We start from the raw sequence: 21,020 nt of genomic DNA, 5'->3' as shown, positions 1-21,020 counted from the left end.
TGCCTCATCCCTATGGTTGGTGAAAGAATTACAATGCAACAAACTTGTTGGGAAAACATTTTATTCCATAGTGTCTGTAACATAAACGATAATAGGTCCTATTATTTATTATAACCATTATTAAATCTATCTGATGATATTTCAATTCTAATAATATGTAAAGAACTTGTATTCAATAACATAAGTTCAGCTGTATATTGGTTTATTGATTAAACCATGTTATTATTTTTACAGTTTACTGTATGAGCCCATTTTTATATCTCATACAATTTCACAGTTGAGTCATCATAAATCAGAAACCCTGCATAGAGAGGCTGAGTGAATGTGGTGTGGACTCTGTGAATGAGGGTCATTGTGTCAGAGACGCTGTAGAAGGACAGAGTTCCTGCACCGTGATCCACATACACTCCTATTCTAGACGAGCTGGAGACTTCAGGGAGTTTAGACCCTTTATTATTATGCCAGAATGAGCAGCTGGAGTCAGAGCAGAACAAACACCAGGATTGATCATTACGTCCAAACTCACACATGTCATAATTATCATCTTTTTCATAGTCTTCATTTTTGTTCTCTTTGTCATCATAATCATCATCATGTCCCTTCCTGTTGATGCTCTTGTATGACACTGACATTTCCACTCGACCACTCCACTCCACCTCCCAGTAAGAGCGTCCACACACACTCTCTCTGCACAACACTTGCTGCAGAGAATCAAATCTGTCTGGATGATCAGGGTATGGCTGGTCTGTGTCAGTGTAAGTAATTACTCTGTTTCCTTCTGACAGATGGAGGTTTTTATGAACTGTGTTTGAATTGACTGTTAACCGGAAAAAATCTGATGGAGACAAAACATAACCTCTAAATATGAAAACAATAAAAACATAAAGCAATAAAACAAGGCGCTGTGACCAGGGGCACCTCAAAAACACATCCAAATTGAACTTTAAGTGTTTGAACAAGCACAGCTTAGTCACTTGTATGGACATTTTATGTATAGTATTTAAAAGGACAATCACTTACATCACCAAATTAAATGGACAACAGAGTGACTATTGATATAAGATCATGTAATTTTCATTGCAGCAAATCTTGTAGATCAACATCTGAATGTGAAGAAGTGTGTTCTGTGTGTGTGTGTGTGTGTGTGTGTGTGTGTGTTTGTGTGTGTACTTGTGTATTTATTAACTTACACTCTAGAAACTCTTCCCTTGTCTTGAATTCAGGGGTTGGAATGATCTCAATATACTTTGCTATGGAAATCAACAGACATTTTTTGTATTAATACATAAATCTTAAAACATGTTGTATTTCTGCAGTAGATCATGCATCGTCCTGGTTTCAGACTCCAGAGCTAAAACCAGCAACAGTCAGAAAGTGAGGCAGGAGTGATGTCTTCACTGAGACAACCATGCCACAGGTGTCTACTTTTGTGCTCACTGGTCTATAATTGTGGTTACGATTATATTTTATGCTCAACACTTATTTTTCAAAATAAAACAGAATAAACCAGACTTTATGCCAGCCTTTGAAAGCCTTGCTGCAGGAGACTGATGCATAATTTGTTTCTAAGAGTAAATTAGTGATCGGTGCTTTACCTTTACCAAGAATCTTTTCTACCTCCTCTCTGCAGAAATGCTCAAGAAGTTCTCTTAGATGAGACATAGATTTACCAACATCATCAAAAGAAAAGTGAGAACTGGCAGTGAATTTGGGTAAGTCTGTAGATCCAGAAGGAGGTGGGAGAGACTGGAAACTCTACATACACAAAGACAAGTGAAACACCAGCTAAAGACACAAAAACACTTGATTTCTGTACAACATGCTTCCTAAAGACCACTGTCATGTTTGTCAGATTTATTTTACCTGGAGGAAATGGATGGGATTGTCTGTGTGTGAAAGCTTCTCCAGCTCAACATCTCTCCTCCTCAGATCTTCAATCTCCTGCTCCAGTCGCTTCAGTTGTCCTTCAGCTTGACTCACTGCAGCCTTCTCTTGATATCTGATCATCTGTGTCACCTCAGATCGACTTCTCTCAATGGAGAGGATCAGCTCAGTAAAGATCCTCTCACTGTCCTCCACTGCTGTCTGTGCAGAGCGCTGTTAGGACACACAGAGAGAAGCATCAGAATCAGTTCATTCACTCAGCTCTTACTGCTGCCTCACACAGACTGTTCTCCACAGTGATCTTCAGTGGACTGAAAGAGCTCCAGCACTGACTCCTCACTGACTGACTGGAGGAGAGTCCTAACTGAGTCTCAAACTGCTCCTCAGTCAGTTGTTCTTCTGCTCAAAACTCACCTTATAAGACTCTACAGTCTTTATCAGCTCCTCAAGTTCCTTCTTTCTCTCCTGCATTCTCTGCTGAAATTTTCTTTGTATCTCAACCAGTTTTGCCTGCAGACAAAAAAAAATAGTAATGAAGAAATAAATGGAAAATTTAAAGTAAACTGCCTCAAGTACAAAAGCCTCATGAGATCCTATGAAGAGACATTATGCAGCACAGACTGCGTGTTGATACCTGTTTCTCAGTCCTCTCTGCTGCAGCTGATACGGTGTCATGGTTTTTGTGTTCATCCAACATACACAAATAACATATACAGGACTGATCGTTACGACAGAAAATTTCCTTCAGTTTATCATGTTTACTGCAAATCATTTTCTGCAGTTGTCCAGTGACATCAGTGACTTTATGTCGCTTTCCTGGGTGAAGTTCTTCATGAGATTCAAAATGGTTTTGACAGTAAGATTGCAGACACACCAGACAGGACTTGATGGCTTTGTATTTCTCCTGAATACAGACGTCACACTCCACATCTCCAGAGTCACCATAACAGTGATCAAGTTGAACAGCTTGTACTTTTATCATCCTCAGATTCTCTGGTACTTCAGCCAGCATGGTGTTTTTACCTAAAACAGGTCTTGGATTGAAGGTCTGTCTGCACTGAGGGCAGCTGTAGATTGTCTTCTGATCATCCTGATCCCAGCAGCCTGTAATACAGCTCATACAGTAACTGTGTCCACAGGTAAGGTACACTGGATCCTTCTGTAGATTCAGACAAATTGAACAACTTAACTGAGCCATTGAGATACTAGTTCCTGCCATTGCAGTACGTGTACTCACAGATAGACAGACATACAGCAGTTTAAGCTTTGTTTCGATTTCTTTAAACTGGAGCATTTCCTCGTTCCTGACAAGTGCGAAAGTGCTAGTCATATAATAAACGCCAGATGGCAGTTTAACACAGAAAGTCACCACGCCGGTTTAAAAGACAAAAGAGAGAGATAGACTATACCTTGAAGTTACACATGGAAATAGTAAAATAACCTAAAAAGTGAGAGTACGTTGTTGTGCATTTCATTTTCAATTTGGTAAGATATTAAAAAATATTTTACATTTACGTTTATCAGCCTTAAACTGTAAACCTCCCGTTTCGCTCTGGTGTTACAAATAGTGAATCAAGAAATAATCCCACGTTTAACAGCGCACCCTCACCACGGAAACAGCAGGAGGAGCGCGCGAGGTTACGGCTCTCTTGGAAGTTTTGCCATTCAAACCGCGCGGGAGGCGGAGTCAGCAAACCGCGAGCCGACTCAGCGGAGTCACTGCGAACTTGGCAGGAGACGAAGCCCTCGCTGTTTACGGAGGCGCGTGTCACACCGGCATACAAAGTGACCTCGCGCCGCGTCCTTATATTCGTCACGGTGCGCCTCGCGAGCCCCGGTGTCACTGCGTTTGAGGGAGATTCAACTTTTTCCTGCTCTCGTGACTGGCAGCGGGACACAGGATAGTTTCCAACATCTGTATGGTCTGAAACAAAGACGCGTCTCTGCGAGAGAGAAACAACCTGGCTCCAGTGGTCTAGAGATCAGTGAGATGCAGTGAAGTCCATGACACTTTTCTCTCTGTTGTGTTACACTAATGGTTGGGCTTGTTGACTCCTATGAAGACCTCAGAGACTCAAAATTATAAGGACAATGGATAACTTTTTCACCGAGGTAAGTTGGATATGAAAATAGCATTTTAATATTGATATAACAAGGGTGTTCTGCTGTTTCTTTTCCAGAGAACAATATATATATATATATATATATATATATATATATATATATATATATATATATATATATATATATATATATATATATATATATATGTAATACCAAATCCCCTGCATAGCATATATTTATTTAATTTCTTTGTCTTGCTATATTTATGCGCTTATACGTTGCTTAATGTCATTGTAGTTTGTTAAATTGTTCAGGACTGTGCGCGCACGCTGTGTGTGTGTGTGTGTGTGTGTGTGTGTGTGTGTGTGTGTGTGTGTGTGTGTGTGTGTGTGAGAGAGAGAGAGACCTCATCTCTCTCCCTGGCCCGGTTCTAAAAGGTTTGGGTCGTTCCCAGCGGAGCTCACAGGCATTTCCTTACCTTTCTTCTTGCTTCCTCCTCTATATCCTGTTGCTATTATTAGAATTTGTGCACTGTACACTTGCTGAATTAATAAGTAGTGCCAATTACTTGTGCCTTCATTAGTGCCAATTAATAAAAGAGACATTTATTAGAGCATAATAATAATATATAGTAATAATAGGTAATAATAAGTGTTGGGTGTTATACATTACTTATTAAACAACTTAATTACTTTAATTTAATTTGCCCTTGAAAAATAAAGTAAGGCACTTTTACATTGTCTATAATTCACAGTTATTTGTGATGGAATTGCTTTAAAAACTGTAGAACAATTCTGTATTAATTAATTGTATTAATTGTAAATAAATTATAAGAAAAAAATGGAACAGTATTAGAATAGTTTCATGTCTATTCTTGTATTGTTCAGTCAGTTACCAGTGATATGGAATTTAAAAAGTAATAAGTAATGCACTGCTTTTTAGACATTTTTTTTATGTTATAGCAGTGGTATAAATTACACGAATAAACATATCTTTACTTTAAAGGTTTAAATATGTTTTAAATAATTGTAGAATTAAAATTGGAGCTTTTAAACGGTCATGTTTATAATAATCCTATTATATGTACGCTAAATAGAAATGATATGAAAAAAAAAAAATTAAGCAAATCCATGAGTGTTGCCAAATCGAGATTTTGTGTAATGCTTGTCGGGACTGATAGAAATGAGACAATAGTATTATTCATCCCTTATGACTTTATTGGGAAACGAGATGATGATCAGTAGCACAAGCCTCTCCCTTGAGCCAGCGCCACATGAGTCACAAGTGGAGGTTTCTAATGTTGACTTGAGGTGGATCATTAGTCCTCAAGATTGGGCTTTTCACCTGTGAAGGCGTGACTCGACTGAAATAAATCATCTTAATAAAACGCGCTCACCTGTTCCGGCTCAGAAACAGAATTCGTATCGGAATTTCATTAAAAGCGCAAAAAGCAATGCGCACCGACTTTACACAATAGTGTCAAATATCCTCCGGCTGCTGCGTATCTAGCCTGCGAATCGGTTCTGGACAAAAGGAGCAGTCTTTAAAAAGAGAGAGCTGTGTGTGCGGAAACGGATTCAGCCGAAACATGCGTGTGGAATGTGGAGAAGAGCTGAGCTCGTGAATGCCTGTCTCGCGCGCGGCTCTTCTACATGACTGACCCTGGCGAGGAAGAGACGCAGCGTGATTCCTCTCTCACGCGCTGCTCTTCTGCGTGTCTGACCTCACAGAGAGAGAGATTACTCGTACAAATGTGCCATTTTCTCCAGCATTTCGTGTTTTTGGCTCAGCGTGAACACGCATGCACACATTTGCGTTTGCAGTTAGGGTCGCAGGCCTGCATGTGTTTGTGTATGGACGTGTTTGCACAGTTGCGGCGCCGAGGCTGTTGCCTCCCCGCAGCCGCTATAGGCGGAGCTTAATCAAAGGTAAAGCTCTTTATTTTCCTGCGAACGGGCCAATCGGATTCGCAGGTACTGTTTGACAGTTGTTTTAGTGCCGAGGAGTGTCGTTCTGGGAAAACAAACGATCCCGGTTAGTCTTTTTTTCCTGAAACAGAAGACCTATAGAGGATTGGACATGTTTTGGGTGCAATCTTGAGGTCTCATGTGCTGAGAATATGGTTATATTTTTTTCCTGGTAAATTGCTAAATAGTTAAGCAAACACACAAGAGGGTTTGGTTTGCTGAAATCTAATTGAACACCGTAATAAAACACAAAAAGGGGTGGTGATTATTTAGCAACTAGAGTACTACCGATATGAGATACATATTTACATAGGAAGTAAAACAGATGTCTACTGTTTTAAAGAATATTTTATTATTAAAAATAAAATATGCTATATATCTATAATAATATTCCCCAAAGGGATGACTTGTCATAACCTCTGGGGACAGTTTTGTTCTCAAAGTGTGGAATAGTAAACCTCACACACATGTACCCCCTCGGGTGTCTTCATCTGCTTGGTGTCAGGTAATCCTTCTTGTTACACACACACACACACACACACACACACACACACACACACACACACACACACACACACACACACACACACACACACACACACACAAACACACACATTAAATCTTGTGAGTAGCTTAATGATTACACAGCACAGAGATTCAAAGCTGCCTTTAACAAGAAACTGTGAACAGGAAAACCCCTTGCCAATAAAGAGGAATACTGAAAGACAAATCCGTTAGTGGACTTGGTATTGGTTCGTTTGTTTTTAAACTCGTGTGTTTCATGTTTATGTTACAGTTTACCAGAAAAGAAAACAATTTACTCACCCATCCAGTTTCCAGCCTCTATTAATGTATTTGTTCTTTGAAACACAAAAGGTACATTTTCAGATTAGGTCCTGAATGAATGGGGACCTAACTTTCAAGATTCAAAATGAAAACAAAAGTGCCTATTAAATTGCTCCATGTAACTTGTATGCGATATGTTTTCTGAATACGGTGGCTTTTCGATGAGAAATGGAAAAAAAGAAATGAAATTTGAGCTTTTGTGACTGAATGAAGTCAGTTAAACTTTACAACTGAATCACTCTAATTTGTAAATGAATCATTTACATTTTTTTCTTAACCATATTGAAAAATTCTGACTGAATAGAATTAGTGTTTTGCGAACAGCCATTGCTATTTTCATGAACTCAAAGAGATCTCTGTTCATGGTATGAAATGCTGATTAATGCACATCTTCTTAACAAATCAAGTAGACTTGCACACATTGTGAATATCAAAGTATTTTGATATCTTTTAGACGAGACGAAAAAAAGTTTTTGTGACCGTATCAAGTCAGTTAGTTGAACTTGAGAATTGAATTAAATTGAATTACTCTGATTTGTGAATTAATCATTTCAAGGTTTGAAATATAACTCACATCCTCTCGCGTCAAATAGACTTTCACACATATTGAATCTCGAAAACTTCCCTATTTATTTTAACAGCGTGGAAAGCGTTGCCCACTCTTCAAAATGCCTCCTTTTGTGGTCCATGGAAGAAATAGTCAAACAAGAATGAGGATGAGTACATGATGACAGAATTTTCTTTTTAGGCAAACAACTCATTTAATCTTGAGTCATGTCAATTAACACGTAAAACCTGAATGCTTAATTAGTCTGTTCCCGAATGACTGAAGCATTATAATTACCAAACAAAGAGGAAGAAAACAAGAGGACTTCCTTTAATGATTCATAAAAATTGCAAGCTACGAAGCTTCTAAACAGGCACCGGGTGCAAAGTACATCCACATTCGCACGCATACATGTACGAAGATGGTCTTTGTCTTTGTTCTGCGTGAGTTTATACAGCTTTCTCTCGCTTGTTCACTCTCGTCGTGAAGTATAAACACACATTTTTCACCGTAGGACAGAAAGAGAGAGAGAAAATGAGAGTGCTTTGGAAAAGTAGGTCAGGCAGCAATGCAGTGTATAAGTGAGCGTGTTTGAGGGGGGTTGCTTGGTGAAATAAGTTTGGTTATAAGTTTAGGAGACCGGACCGAGTCTGAACCCAAAGCCCAGCGTGTGAGAGAGCTGTAGTGTGGGTCTTTGGGTTTGAAGTATGCAGGAATGCCCTTCATCACTGGCCTGCCTTCCTGTTGACCCAAACGATATCTGATCCCTCACTTCCTGCAGCCAAATGAGAGAAAGAAAGGGGGACAGAGAAAGACCAATGGAGATGTGTGTGTGTGTGTGCATGTGTGTGTGTGTGCATGTGTGTGTGGTAAGCTCTAAACATGCTCGGTAAGCAGCAGTGAGATTACAGAGTAACTCTGGTCTGTTTCATCCTTTACTCCGCCCAGCTTGACCGCCCTCCAAAACTCTGATATTATTTTAAGAGTTTAGATACACAATACTAGGACACACTCAGACATGCATGCGCACGGTGCACTTCAAAGCGAGGTTTTTCTTTCATCTGAACATGAAACAAAATGAGAAGAGTCAGCGATGTTTGATTTGGGAGCCTTTGTGCATCAGTTTTGTGCATGTGGTGTTTTAGTTGGATTCTTGCTACCCGTTTAAATCCGTGATTCCCTTGGGCCATCTGTTTTAGCGCAGGAAGTGAATATTGGCCAGAAAACCTGGCAGAGACGTACCATTCAAAAAGTTTAGGCTCAGTTTTTCTTTTTTACATTTATCAAAAGTGACCATAAATACTTTGTACTCATCAAAGAATCTTAAAAAAGAAACCTTAACTGTTTTCAACATTGATATTAATAAATCATTCTTAAGAGGCAAATCAAATCAAATTTACTGAATTTTACACAGAAGCAGAATTGCTTCTGAACATCAAACTTTGTGATTACAAAAAGAAGTAACATTTTAAGATATATTAAATTACAAAACATTCTAATATTTCACAATATTGCCATGCGTATTTATTACATATATTTAAATGCACACATGCATGTATATATTACAGTAAAATATGTTTATATATTAAATTGATTTATTTATAATGTAAATTATATGAATATAAAAATATATTATAGGATAGAATTATTTAAATATTTTCAAAATCTATATGGCGGATGTATTTGTACGTACATAATAAATAAACACAGAACATGCATATATTATGCAAACAAAAACTTTTATTTTCTCTGTGATTAATCACAGTTAATTAAACTTTTACAATGCTTATAAACACATTAAGGTTTCAAAAGGTACAGTTGGATATCAGTGTGAACATCTAAGTTATGTTTAGAGTATATTTAAACTGTAATGTGTGAGCATGTGTGTGTTGTGGTCTTAAACTTGTTGAGCGGTTGTAATCTTATAATGTTTACAGATAAACACAAGACATAGTCAAAGCTGCTTAACCTGAAATATGCTTCTGTCAAGAAAACACGCACACACACACTCTCTCAAGTTCAATGCCTCAACCACCAGATGGATTCCCGGATGTCCCCAAAGTGAGGTTTTGTAAGATTTAGCAAATGTTTGGAGGAGCATTTTTGTCCTTGAAGTAAATCATGCATACTAAAAAAACAATGAACAATTCAAAAGTTTCTTAACATTGTTGCTTAACGTTATTTAGAAAGATGCACACATGTTAACACGGTCAAATGTTGGGAAACGGTATCCCAGTGCATCCTGGTTTACTGCAGAGATGGTGAATTGGATTAGAAGCCCAGAATTCCTGAGATAAACTTGGTTTAGGGAGGAAAACAGCTTCCTGTTTGTGTGGGTTAGAGATGCTGTAGCTTGATGGGGCTGACTCTGGGTTTTGAGGGTTTTAAATTCATTTGAATCTAGAGTCAGTCCGGTGCAGAGTTGATTTCTTTTTAGACAGTAAACACGTTAATACGCAAAACACTTCCTGTAAAATCATCAGTATTGCAACTGCAGGCGGTGTCATGCTTACCAGAAACAATCAGATCAGTCATCTTTAAAAGTCGGATTCCTTTTACATTAACACAGTGTGTAATATAATGGTCCCATTGATAAAATCATCTCTCATTCATTCTTGCTCTATCTTTCTGTTGTCTTTCTTAGTTTGTGTCTATTTGCTTTTTACAACTACAAACATGAGCAAACTAGTGGCAGGTTAGCAGAATGTCCGCATGTGCGCTTAGGCTGTTAGAAACCGTGAAGATGTGCATGTGACAGTAATCACAGAGAAAATGACTTAAATTGTCCATTTCCTCTATAGACTTTTGTCTTACCAAAGCAAAGTTTTTCTGTGGTTACTGTGGCCCTTTAGTTTTAGGTAAACTGTGGATTTTTATTATTTTTATTAGAATAATCTTTACAATTGGGCTGCAGCTAACTGCTAATTTAACTGCTTAATCTGTTGATTAATTTTGTCATTAACAAAAATGCTGATTTAATTTCCATTGTTGAATTGAACAAAAAGTTCCGTATGTCACAAAATATGTAAATTGAAGAAAAATGCTATTATTCCCAAACTGATGCTAATAATCAGTGTTCCTCAAACGCTGTTGTGACACCCTTTCCAGTGAAATCAATCTAAGAATGGTTTAGCTACTTGTAGTTGTTTCTGCATATTATGCTAGGGATTATTAGGAGAAAGTGTCCATCTGTGTGTGTGTCCAGCTGCACAGCTGTTCTGTTGCAGTTTAGTCTGATCATTCAGCAGTTTTGTGTGTGTGTGTGTGTGTTTCCATAGTTCTAAGCTATAAAGGACTGTTGAGTTTATGCCACTGCATTAATAAGTGGTTGAGAAAGAGGATTACAGGTTAACTGATGCATTTTGAAGATTTAAAAATCCTAATTATTGTTCTTAAGTGATTCACAATGGTTTCAGTGAGTTTTTCAAATTCCACAGTTTGAATTTAAAACATGCATGTTACTGTTTGTACTGTGGTCAAACATAATTACTTTGTTGTGTTCATGTTGTATTTGATTTATAGCCTGGCTCTGATGTTTTCCATGTGGAAAAATAAATGGCAAATTCTACATTTAGGACATTTTTACTATAAAAAACTACAATACCCATAATGCAGAGTGGCAATGGACTGAACACAATGCTGCAGTGTTTAATGTAGTGCTGATACTATACGTGTGTGTGTGCTTGCATGTAAGTGGGGAATGGGGTTAAAGTTCAACTGTGTGTGCTTCAATAGGGCCTCACAGCTAGTCATGCCTGTTCAGATCACCATGTGTTTCTTCCATCAGCATGTACGCTTATAGTGTGTGTTTGTGTGTGGCATATGAGAGAGAGGGGGGAATTTGCTCTAATGAGGTACAGTTATTGGTAATTATACTTTTTTGTCCTAATGAGGAGAGCATTCTAGAAAAAAAGATACTGCTCAAAAGTTGATCTTTAATTTTTAGGAGACTTAAAGAAGTTCTTACATTCATTTAAGTTTCAACTTTGTCTTCTGTAGGAGAAACAGACAGAGTAAAAAAGCTACCAAAGTTTATTTAGATAGCATAGCTCAGATAATTTAGTCATGGAAAAATCGATGAGAAAGCTTAAATTGGAATCTTTGAAATTTGATCACAAACTTTGGTACTTAAGCAAAAAAGCACAGCTCGAGTCTTTCTTGAGATAAAATGTTGCCATTTTTTGAAAATTTAGGAGACACGCGTGAGACTACAATCTGGAATTACAAATACCAAGATGTCAAGAGCTATAGTTACAAATACCACATCGTTTTAACAGAACAGTTGTTTGTACTGTACTGTTACTACTAATTGTTAGTGATTTGTCTGTACCACAAGATGTTCTCTGACACAGTTTATAATTTCATTTCAGAATCCACTGTCCATCTAACATGTGGTTTTGCAAACAGTTGTTTTTGTTTCTGCTATTGTTCAGTATGTTGCTAACCAGCGTTTGTGTGTTTGACAGGGTTGTCGTGTGTGGCTCTGGGTGGAGGATCATTATGTCCCAAGTACGGTGGACTCGTGCTCTGGTGGAGTGGTGGTCTTTAACACCAACTGTGGACAGGTAAGGGGGGTGGCAGTGTATGCATTACACAGGAACTGTGGCTTAACATCTGCTCTGTGCACCTCAGACACACTGCTGAACAGGTGTCGTGCTCTCATTTTACACAAACACACACTTCTCTGTGTACCCGCCTGTTTGGAAGAGACCAGCAGGCCGCTTGTCGTCATGGAGCCAGTCACCAGGTACACAGAGATGACCAGAAACTCAGTTAAGCCTGTTTCTCAACTGAGCGCTGTGTGTTTGTGTTTAAATGCGTGTTTCATGAGTCTGTTTCTCATCTTCTCGCATGCACATTCAAACACACGCAACGTGTTTATGTATCTGGCTTCTGTTTCTGGTCTGCAGTACAATCAGCGGACCATTTGTTACCTCCAAGATGGGATCAGGATAGTTTGTATAGCTTATTAAAGTAATAAACAAATCTATTTAGTCTGCATTTTAGTGTTTTTTAAACATTGGTTTTAGTTGTATTGTTTTAATAAAAAATCATTAATAATCATGCTTTAAAAATCACATTTATTATTAATGGTCAGCTAAATGAATGTCAAAAGAAATGAAATAAATTCACAATAAATATAAAATATACTGCTAAAAAGGGCTTTCCTCCTATGGAAGCCCATTTCTGTCAGTGAATAAGTCACAATTCTGACTTGAAATTGTAAGTTTATATCACTCAACTTTGAGAATAAAGCTACAATACATTTTTTATTTTTTTATTCTGACTTTATAACTCATTTTTAACTCACAATTGAGATGTAAAATAGAAAAAAGTTAGAAATTGGACCTTATATCTCACAATTCGGAAAAGAAGTCAACTACTAATAAATTATGAAAGCATTGTTTTTAAGGAATATTTACCAGGATTTATTTACCAGAAATGTTTTAATTCATAACACAATATTTGAGAGAGAGAGAGAGAGAGAGAGAGATAGAATCTTAATTTGAAGGAAAAACCAGCAAACAGACCAGCGTGAGCAGACTAGGTTCAGACCAACAAACAATTTTAGGCTGGTTTAATCTGTTTTTCAGCAGGAAATTTAAAGAGAAAAATGTATGATTTGAGAGTCTCGAGACTAGTTGAAACTTGAAACAACCTTGGGTTAATGTGCATTATTGTTGAATTCAGCTGATGTGCTGTCATGGATGCAAAGCATATATCAACCGTTTTACAATTCCTTTAAATAGGGGTCATCCAATCAGAATTTAGAGCGGTAACACATAATAACTTTTTTTCTTTGTATATTGCTTTCTTTCTGGTTTCTATTATAACCATTACACACACAAAAAATACTGAGAACTAAACATAAACACTGTTAATATGTGTTGCAAATGTGTTTTGTTTAGGTGTACACTTACAAACAGAATGCTGTGAGCAGGCAGAGGGTTTACCCAATGCACAGCAGCAGTATCAATGGGGTCGAGGACATGGCAACCCTACAGGACCTGCATGACGGGGCCATTCTACACAACCTACAGCTCCGCTACACACAGAAGAGCATATATGTGAGCAAACACATCAATATCACGCACACACACTCAGCATGACATTGTTCGTTTCTCATCAAGCGTGCATTTTTACAAATGAGTGTGTGTGGACGAGAATGAATCTGTGAATGTTTCAGCTGTAGTGAAAGACGCAGTTGTCAAGGATACAGGGTTGTTGTGCAGGTGGCTGGATGGCTTTCTGTTCTTTAATGTGTCAAAGTAAAATATATTTGCTTAATTACATGTCTCTCTCCCCTTCAGTCTTTCTTTATACTCCCTCTTTTAGCCTTTCCTTACAACAGTGTACTGTGTTGTGCTCTTTTTTGGGGCTGGTTCAACCGTGTTAGGTGTGTGTGTGTGTGTTTGTGTGTGTGCTATGTCGGGATGTGATCTGTGCCAAAAACAGTCCAGTTCCAAGTTTCCAGACTGACTCTAAGGAAGAGAGTTAACATGCTACTGCTGACTCTCAGAAGTCTTTATTTCCAAGCATCTGCATCAAGTCCAATTAATACATAGTGATTCTTTGTGTGCATTTAGGGGGATTTAACATCTGTCTGGATAACATCTGTTTACACTGCTGTGTAGTTGGAATATTTCGCTTAAAAATTGACATAATTTTCTCGTCCTTTCTCGCCGTCATTTTAAACCTGTTTCATTTTCTTTGATCTGTGGATCAAAAATGTATAAATATCCTGAATATTGAATATCCGGATCTCTTTTTTCAGTATAGTAAAAGAAAGGGAACAACGTATGGGGCAGTAATGCTTCAAAAAGGACTCAAATGCCATGAAGGTACTGTAAATTATTGCAGAACTAGATTAACGATTGATTGAAAACATCTGATCCAAAATAATGATTTGTTCACAAATCGAACATGACTGGTCCTCTCATGAATGTGCCAAGAAGAGCTAGAGCGGATGTCAGGACTTTCAATCTGTTCCCCACACAGCGGCATCATACGACTTTATAGCGCACAAGACTATTTTTATAATACTTTTATGGTTCTTATTTGTCATTGTAGCACTTGACAGCCCAAGCCCTCATTTACTTTCATTATTTTCAGCATAATGTTCCACAGAAGAAGAAAAAAAACTATTGGGTTTAAAATGACAGTAAATACGTTAAACAAATAATGTGAGAATTTTAATAAGTTTTCAGTGTGATGTTTTGACACTGTGTGCATATATATAGTCATTAATTGCTATTTTTCATTATTCACTCAAAGTACTTCTAAAAAGAATGATAATAATAATAAAGGACTTGCATCTCCATGTACAAATAAAGTAATGCCTCGTTTGCTAAGTCATTGAGTATTATAAATAGAGCAATCATTGCAGGAGACAACTCTCCTCCTTCTCACATAGAGACACACACACACATACACACTCTCTCTCTGTCTGTCTGTCTGTCTGTCACGTAATCACATGCCATGTGATTGGATCAGTTTGACTGTGAGATAACCAGTCACCTATGAGAGTAACTCTTATCATGAAAAAATTCCTGTTTCGACATGACTGAATCCTTTTCCCACACATTATGGTTTGAGAAAAGGGATAAAAGGACTAATTGGTGCCTTAATGTGAATCTCTCATTTCAGTCTGCCAAAAAGGTGTGTTTTAGTGTTAGGGCTATCTTAAAAATCTGAAAAATATTTTATTATTCATGTAATTCAGTGTCACGTTTGAATTTATATTACACGATAGCCCATGGGACTTTTTTTATAAAAAAAGCTTCATCAGGTAAACATGATAACATGACACAAGTTTTTTTTTTTATTTAAATGTTCAACATTTTGACAACTCGTGTGTGGTTTTTATTGGTTTATGTTATGATGCCAAAACCAGATAAAAACCAAAATTACACATGAACACATTTTTCTTCATTGTCTGGTATGTTTGATAGCCGAAGTTTAGCTGTACGTGTAAATCTTTAGAAACTTCCTTTTGGTGCCACAGAAGAGACACTTCATCTTTAAAATGTTCTTACTGAGAAAATCACGTAAAACCACAATTGTAAATCCACATTTGCGAATCTAATGAATTCATTGGCTAATTAGAGCAGCCGCCACAGATCTGCTAAACTGATTGGCTAATTGGTGACATATGGGAGCAATCAGAATGAATTAGGGTGTTATTTGTGTGTGGTGTGCGTGGTTAGTTTTTGGTGGTTTGTGAAATGTCTGCCTGTTTCTTCCTCAACTTAAATGTGTATATTAAAAATCGATGCATAAACTCAAAGCTTTATTTACTTAATACTAGGGCTGATGTGATTAGACTCAGTAAAGATAAACAGTAATCTTTAATGCCATTAAAAACATAAGTTGTGATGAAAAAAAAGCGTCTGGTTTAGAGTGTGTGTGTGTGTGGGTCGTCTTGTGGAATGTGTGTGTCTAGCTGAGATCCGATTCCACAGCATTTAAAACACAAAGACGTTTCTCTCTCTCTCTCTCTCCCCGTCTCTGATTATAAACAGCTGTGGACTTTTTTTTTGCCTTACATTTGGACAGAAAATACTAGGCCAGCTTCCCACATCAAACACACACATACACACACAAGGGGGCTGGTGATCCAGAAAATGTCTTTTGCATGTGAGGTTTACCTCTTTTTCATAGTATTGCTCTCTCTATTTCGTTTGCAGCCTCTCTCTTTCACTGTTGTGTGAGTGTGTAGCAGGAAATAGTTCTGCTTCAGTTGGGCCAGATCATGTTTCAACTCTCACTCTACGCACTCGGTTTAACATTGAGAGGGTGTGTGTGTGTGTGTCTCAGTTTATTATGCATCACTATGCATAGCTGTCAATCTCAGCTGTCTCTCTAGACTGCAATCTCATGCCTGCTTCTGTCTGTGCATGTGAAACAGCATATAAAATGTGCTTCCTAAAAAGTGCATCTACTGTGACTAGTCTGCTTTATGAATTTAGAACTACAGTATGAAGTTATTAGTAGCCCCACTGGACCGAACCCAACAAAAACAGAGGGATACAGATGACGTTGAACCTTAATTAAACCCCTCAGAGTGCTGTTATACACATTTGCAGACACACCCAGGGGAGGTTATGAGAAGGACATGACTGCTGTAGGCCTTCATTGCATTTCTGAGGTAGCACTTAAACCCTCACAGGGGCATCTGGGGGATTTTACTGGGGCAGTGTGTCACACTTTGATTGGATGAATCCAATACTGACTTACTCGCAGTATTTCTGCCGTATCTTTATGTGGCTGAAATAGCATGAGGAGTGTGCATTTCTATATTAAGCATTGTCTTGTTCAGGAAGTATATGGCAGTCTACTGTCCCAATGTTAGAAATCTTTTTTTGAGCCATTTATGATATGAGCACTATTTATTGATAGTACACATTTAATCTAAATGGGCTGCTTCAAAACCTCATAGTCACCCAAATCACCAAAGCACAGCACAATCATGATTTTTCATGAAATATTCTGGCACACTGTGAGTGTATATTAGCAGTGTTTGTGCTATTGGGATCTGATGTTGCATATCAAACAGGACACTGTCAACTTAAAGGAATAGTTTCTCCCAAAATTTTAATTTTGTCATCATTTACTCACCCTGGAGTAGTTCCAAATCCGTATACATCTTTATGTTCTGCCGAACACAAAGTAAGATATTTTGAAGAAAGTTTGTAACCAGGTTGTTTTAGGTCACCATTAACTACCATAGTATTTTTTTTTCTGCTATTCCCTTAATGGATGTCCATAATGGTATAAAACTTGCTACTTTTGACAGAAAGTAGTATGATCTTATTTTATTCAGTATTATTACATGTCCAAGCTAAATGATTTCTAGAACAAGAAAAAATGCTGACCAGGAATCGATTTATACTATTGAAAATTAATTGGATTGTCATTTGCTAATTGACCTTTCGCAATAAGCTTAAATGACAAGCGTTCTGACCAATCATAATGCATAATCCACCATTTTGTCTGACAAACGAATCAGTTAGGAGAGAAGATTAACTTTTCTGGAATTAAACTTGAAAAAAATATCTGTGGTTGCAATAAAATACCTTAATAATTTATGTTTATTTTGAGTTTTAAGTAAATATGAAAAGAGGGTCATGTGCTGCTTGAACTGAGGCACTACAGCAATCTGTCATGATACATTAAAGAGCCACAATATAATATTTATTGTTTAAATTTCTAAAAATAAAAAAAGACACAATTTAAAAGCTGAGACCTTATTTTATAGCAGAAGTAACCTGCTCTCTTTTGTCTGTTGGTGTGTTGTCAGTTTCCTCTTTGCTCGGCAATGTATTTTTCAGTGAGATCACGATGTGTAGCGTGAGAGCGGCATGGCTTGTATGAAAATGAACCAGAGTTTTCTGAGGAGACTGACTCGGCTGCAGCCTAGTTTTAAACTTCTGGTTTTGTCTGGTCAGGGGAGAAAGACACTATTTTGACACTCTATTTCCCAATTTAATACTGTAAAGTTGCTTTGACACAATTTGCATTGTAATAAGTACTATATAAATAATGAGGACTTGGCTTGACTTGGCAGACACAGCAACAGTAACTAAGGAGGACAGGTTTTGTGAAAGGGTCGATTAAGTGGCAAGTTATAAAAAGTGTTAAGAAGCTTTATTTGCTAAATCATTTTTAGTATTTACTTTGTCCCTTTGGTGACTTTAAAAATGTGGTACTTTCTAATTTATATTTTACTTTTACATTCTTCTTTCTATATATATATATATATATATATATATATATATATGTGTGTGTGTGTGTGTGTGTGTGTGTGTGTGTGTGTGTGTGTGTGTGTGTGTGTGTGTGTATATATATATATATATATATATATATATATATATATGTATTTGATTCCAAGCACAGATTCAGTCACATAGATGTTAAGACAACAGTGCACCTCAGTTTTAAAATAGCAAGGTGTTTTGTTTTTTATTACAAGAATGACTGTATTTTTCCTGCACTAGAATAGAGAAGGGAATCCCGCCAGCCCATTCAGAGCAAACTGATAACACCTGTGACTCCATAAGAAGGCTTTCCCCTTCTGAGGACCACATACTGACAGCTTAATGTCTGCTTTAAAACTACTTACTCTACTGTACCTGTGTTTCCATCTGTCTCTCGCTGAATTACAATCCGACATTAATATAACTATAAAACGTACTGTGTAAATTCATCTAGATGATTTGACTGAACAAACCTAATAAACAAGAAGTGCAAGTTCATTTAAACTATCATCCTTTAAGGATTCGGTGGGAAAATGTTGATTTTGACAGACATTGCATTAAAAAAAAGACATTAGCACGAAAGTCTTTGCATTCTAGTGGTGAATCACTATTTAATGTTTCTTTCTTCTGCAAAATACAAAAGAAGATGAATTGAATGTTTCAAACTGTTTGTGTCCATATGATAAACATCAGCATAGTGTCCAAAATCACACAAATTAGCTTCATGTATGCACATGTATCCGTACACGCATGCAGTTTGTAGTTTGCATGATAAATTCAAATGTCATCTCCAATTGTACATTTATGAGCATATATACAGTATGGAAAGAGAGATGGAGTGTGTGACGAGTCATAAACTCACACGAACATTTGACCGTTTAGATGCCAATTTGCACTTATTTGGTATTCAAATCAAAACATCTCAACAACCAATCCAATCTATTTGCATCAGTGGCTTTAAAAAAGTTGGTAGTAGTCTCCAAACGTGCACACATGCTTGACGTGTTTATAAAATGTGGTTATTTACTTAATGAGTCTCTATTTTCCTTTTTTTTGCCTCTCTTCATTCCTCTATCTGTTTGCAGACGTACATTGGCTCTATTTTAGCAGCAGTAAACCCTTATCAGTGTCTGTCAGATGTATATGACGCCACAGCCATAGAGCGATACAGTCGACATCACCTGGGCGAAATTCCTCCTCACCTCTACGCCATCGCTAACGAGTGCTACAGATCACTGTGGAAACGCTCCAACAACCAGTGTGTGCTCATCAGGTGGGTTTCTGAATCGCATTGCACGTAAGGGTTAGTTCACCTCAAAATTAGAATTCTGTGATTACTCACCTTCACGTCATTCCAAAACCCGGAAGACTTTCGTTCATCTTCTGAACACAAATTAAGACCTTTTTGATGAAATCGTAGAGAAATCCAACCCTCAATAGACAGCAACGCAACGGAAATGATCCCAGATCCAGAAACTACATAGTAAATACATCGGTAAAACAGTCCATGTGACATCAGTGGCTCAACTTTAGTTTTGCGACGCTACTTTTGCGCATGAATACTTTTTTTTGTACAAAAATAACAATCTTCTACCCTGAGTTACATCTTCTGCCATTTTGGAGAGCGTATTTGACGCATTTTTTGCGTTCAGGGGGAATAAAAAAAAATATGCGGTTTGTTATGCCTAGGGTAAAGCATGCTTGTGCATTGTGATTCTTTCTAAAATGGAGGAAGATGTAACTCAGGGGAAAAGAATGTTTGGGTAAATTATGTTATTTTTGTTTTCCTTGTGCAAAAATGTGTTCAAACTGAATTTGAGCCACTGATGTCGCATGGACAGTTTTACCGATATATTTATTAACGTTACTTTTATAAGCTGGGAACATTTCAGTTGTGTTGCTGTCCGTGGAGAGTCAGATAGCTCTCTGATTTCCTCAAAAATATCTTAATTTATGTTCAGAAGATGAATGAAGGTCTTACGGGTTTGGAAGTAATTAATGACAGAATTTTCATTTTGGGGGTGAACTATCCCTTTAACTGGCCAGTGGTTTCTGCAGGATTCGTTTTAAGATTTTTACCTTTTGTGTTCTCATTTTTATTTAATTTAGTCTGAATATGAAGTCTTCTGCCTTGACCTTAACCCTCACCTCTGACTGCGAGAGGTCAAACTCATGGCTGTCTAACAGCACTCATTACACAAGCATGCAGAGGTCAAAGGTGCTAGACTGCTGTGTTTGTTCTCTGCACTGCAGATCTCTCATCGGCTTTACTGAGAGCTGACATAGAGAATACAAATTGGCAGAATACCTGACCGCCGTGGCCAAGCCTAGACTAAGAAAAACCCTGAGCATGTACAGACTCAGCAAACATGTGGACATTGATAGGGCTACCAAAAGAATACAGGCTTTTCTCTTACTGTGCAGAAATCAAGGTAGAAACTGAAGTGTGCTTCTTAAACTTGTGCTGCAACTACGCACAATACAGGAACGCTTTCTTCTGCCATTTTTGCAAACCACAACATAGAATTTCAATGGAAATCTAATACCTTCAAACTCCCAGACCTGCAGGATGAAACCACAGCGAGCACAAACAAGCCTTGCCTAATTAAAAGGGCAAGCGGCAGGACAAAAAACACAGAGCTGAAAGTAACTTTGCACACGGATGGAATACTTAATAGCATATTAAATTATTATATTAGCTTGTTAAATGTGTCTCATATATTTTTTTGCAAATCCCATAAAATGTATAGAAATTAAACAGCTCACAATTGACAGTAGTCTGAACACCTGAGAGTTTGCCCTAATTTGTGGAAAGTGTGTTAAATGCACCAATGTTTGGGATTGGTAAGGTTTTTTGTATATATTTTTATCTCAGTATGACTGCATCTATGTAACGTGAAATTTTATTGTACTTTAAAATAACTTTACATTTACTTTTTACTTATTAACTTATTT

At 37.4% G+C, this 21,020-nt stretch overlaps 2 protein-coding genes across 2 annotated transcripts in view; one reads left to right on the top strand and one right to left on the bottom strand.

Moving 5' to 3' along the window:
- Nucleotides 1-26: 26 nt before the first annotated feature.
- Nucleotides 27-3,167, bottom strand: LOC122357870 (tripartite motif-containing protein 16-like). Its single transcript, XM_043257508.1, has 6 exons — nt 2,519-3,167; nt 2,299-2,394; nt 1,864-2,097; nt 1,596-1,755; nt 1,191-1,250; nt 27-835 (listed from the first exon to the last, which is right to left on the bottom strand). Exons 1-6 carry the CDS (start codon nt 3,101-3,103, stop codon nt 255-257), a joined length of 1,716 nt encoding a protein of 571 aa, XP_043113443.1. The 5' UTR covers nt 3,104-3,167; the 3' UTR covers nt 27-254.
- Nucleotides 3,168-3,571: 404 nt separating this feature from the next.
- myo10 (myosin X) overlaps nt 3,572-21,020 on the top strand; it is a 36,791-nt gene continuing 19,342 nt past the window's right edge. Inside the window, exons 1-4 of the mRNA XM_043257472.1 lie at nt 3,572-3,996; nt 11,775-11,873; nt 13,218-13,376; nt 19,151-19,338. Of these exons, the coding sequence (XP_043113407.1) occupies nt 3,976-3,996; nt 11,775-11,873; nt 13,218-13,376; nt 19,151-19,338 (467 nt within the window). The 5' untranslated portion in view covers nt 3,572-3,975. The remainder of the gene's footprint in view (nt 3,997-11,774; nt 11,874-13,217; nt 13,377-19,150; nt 19,339-21,020) is intronic.

This window comes from Puntigrus tetrazona, chromosome 2 (assembly GCF_018831695.1).
Source record: "Puntigrus tetrazona isolate hp1 chromosome 2, ASM1883169v1, whole genome shotgun sequence".
NCBI lineage: Eukaryota > Metazoa > Chordata > Actinopteri > Cypriniformes > Cyprinidae > Puntigrus > Puntigrus tetrazona.
The sequence above is the reverse complement of the archived record's forward strand: the minus strand, read 5'-3'. Positions and strand labels throughout refer to the sequence as shown.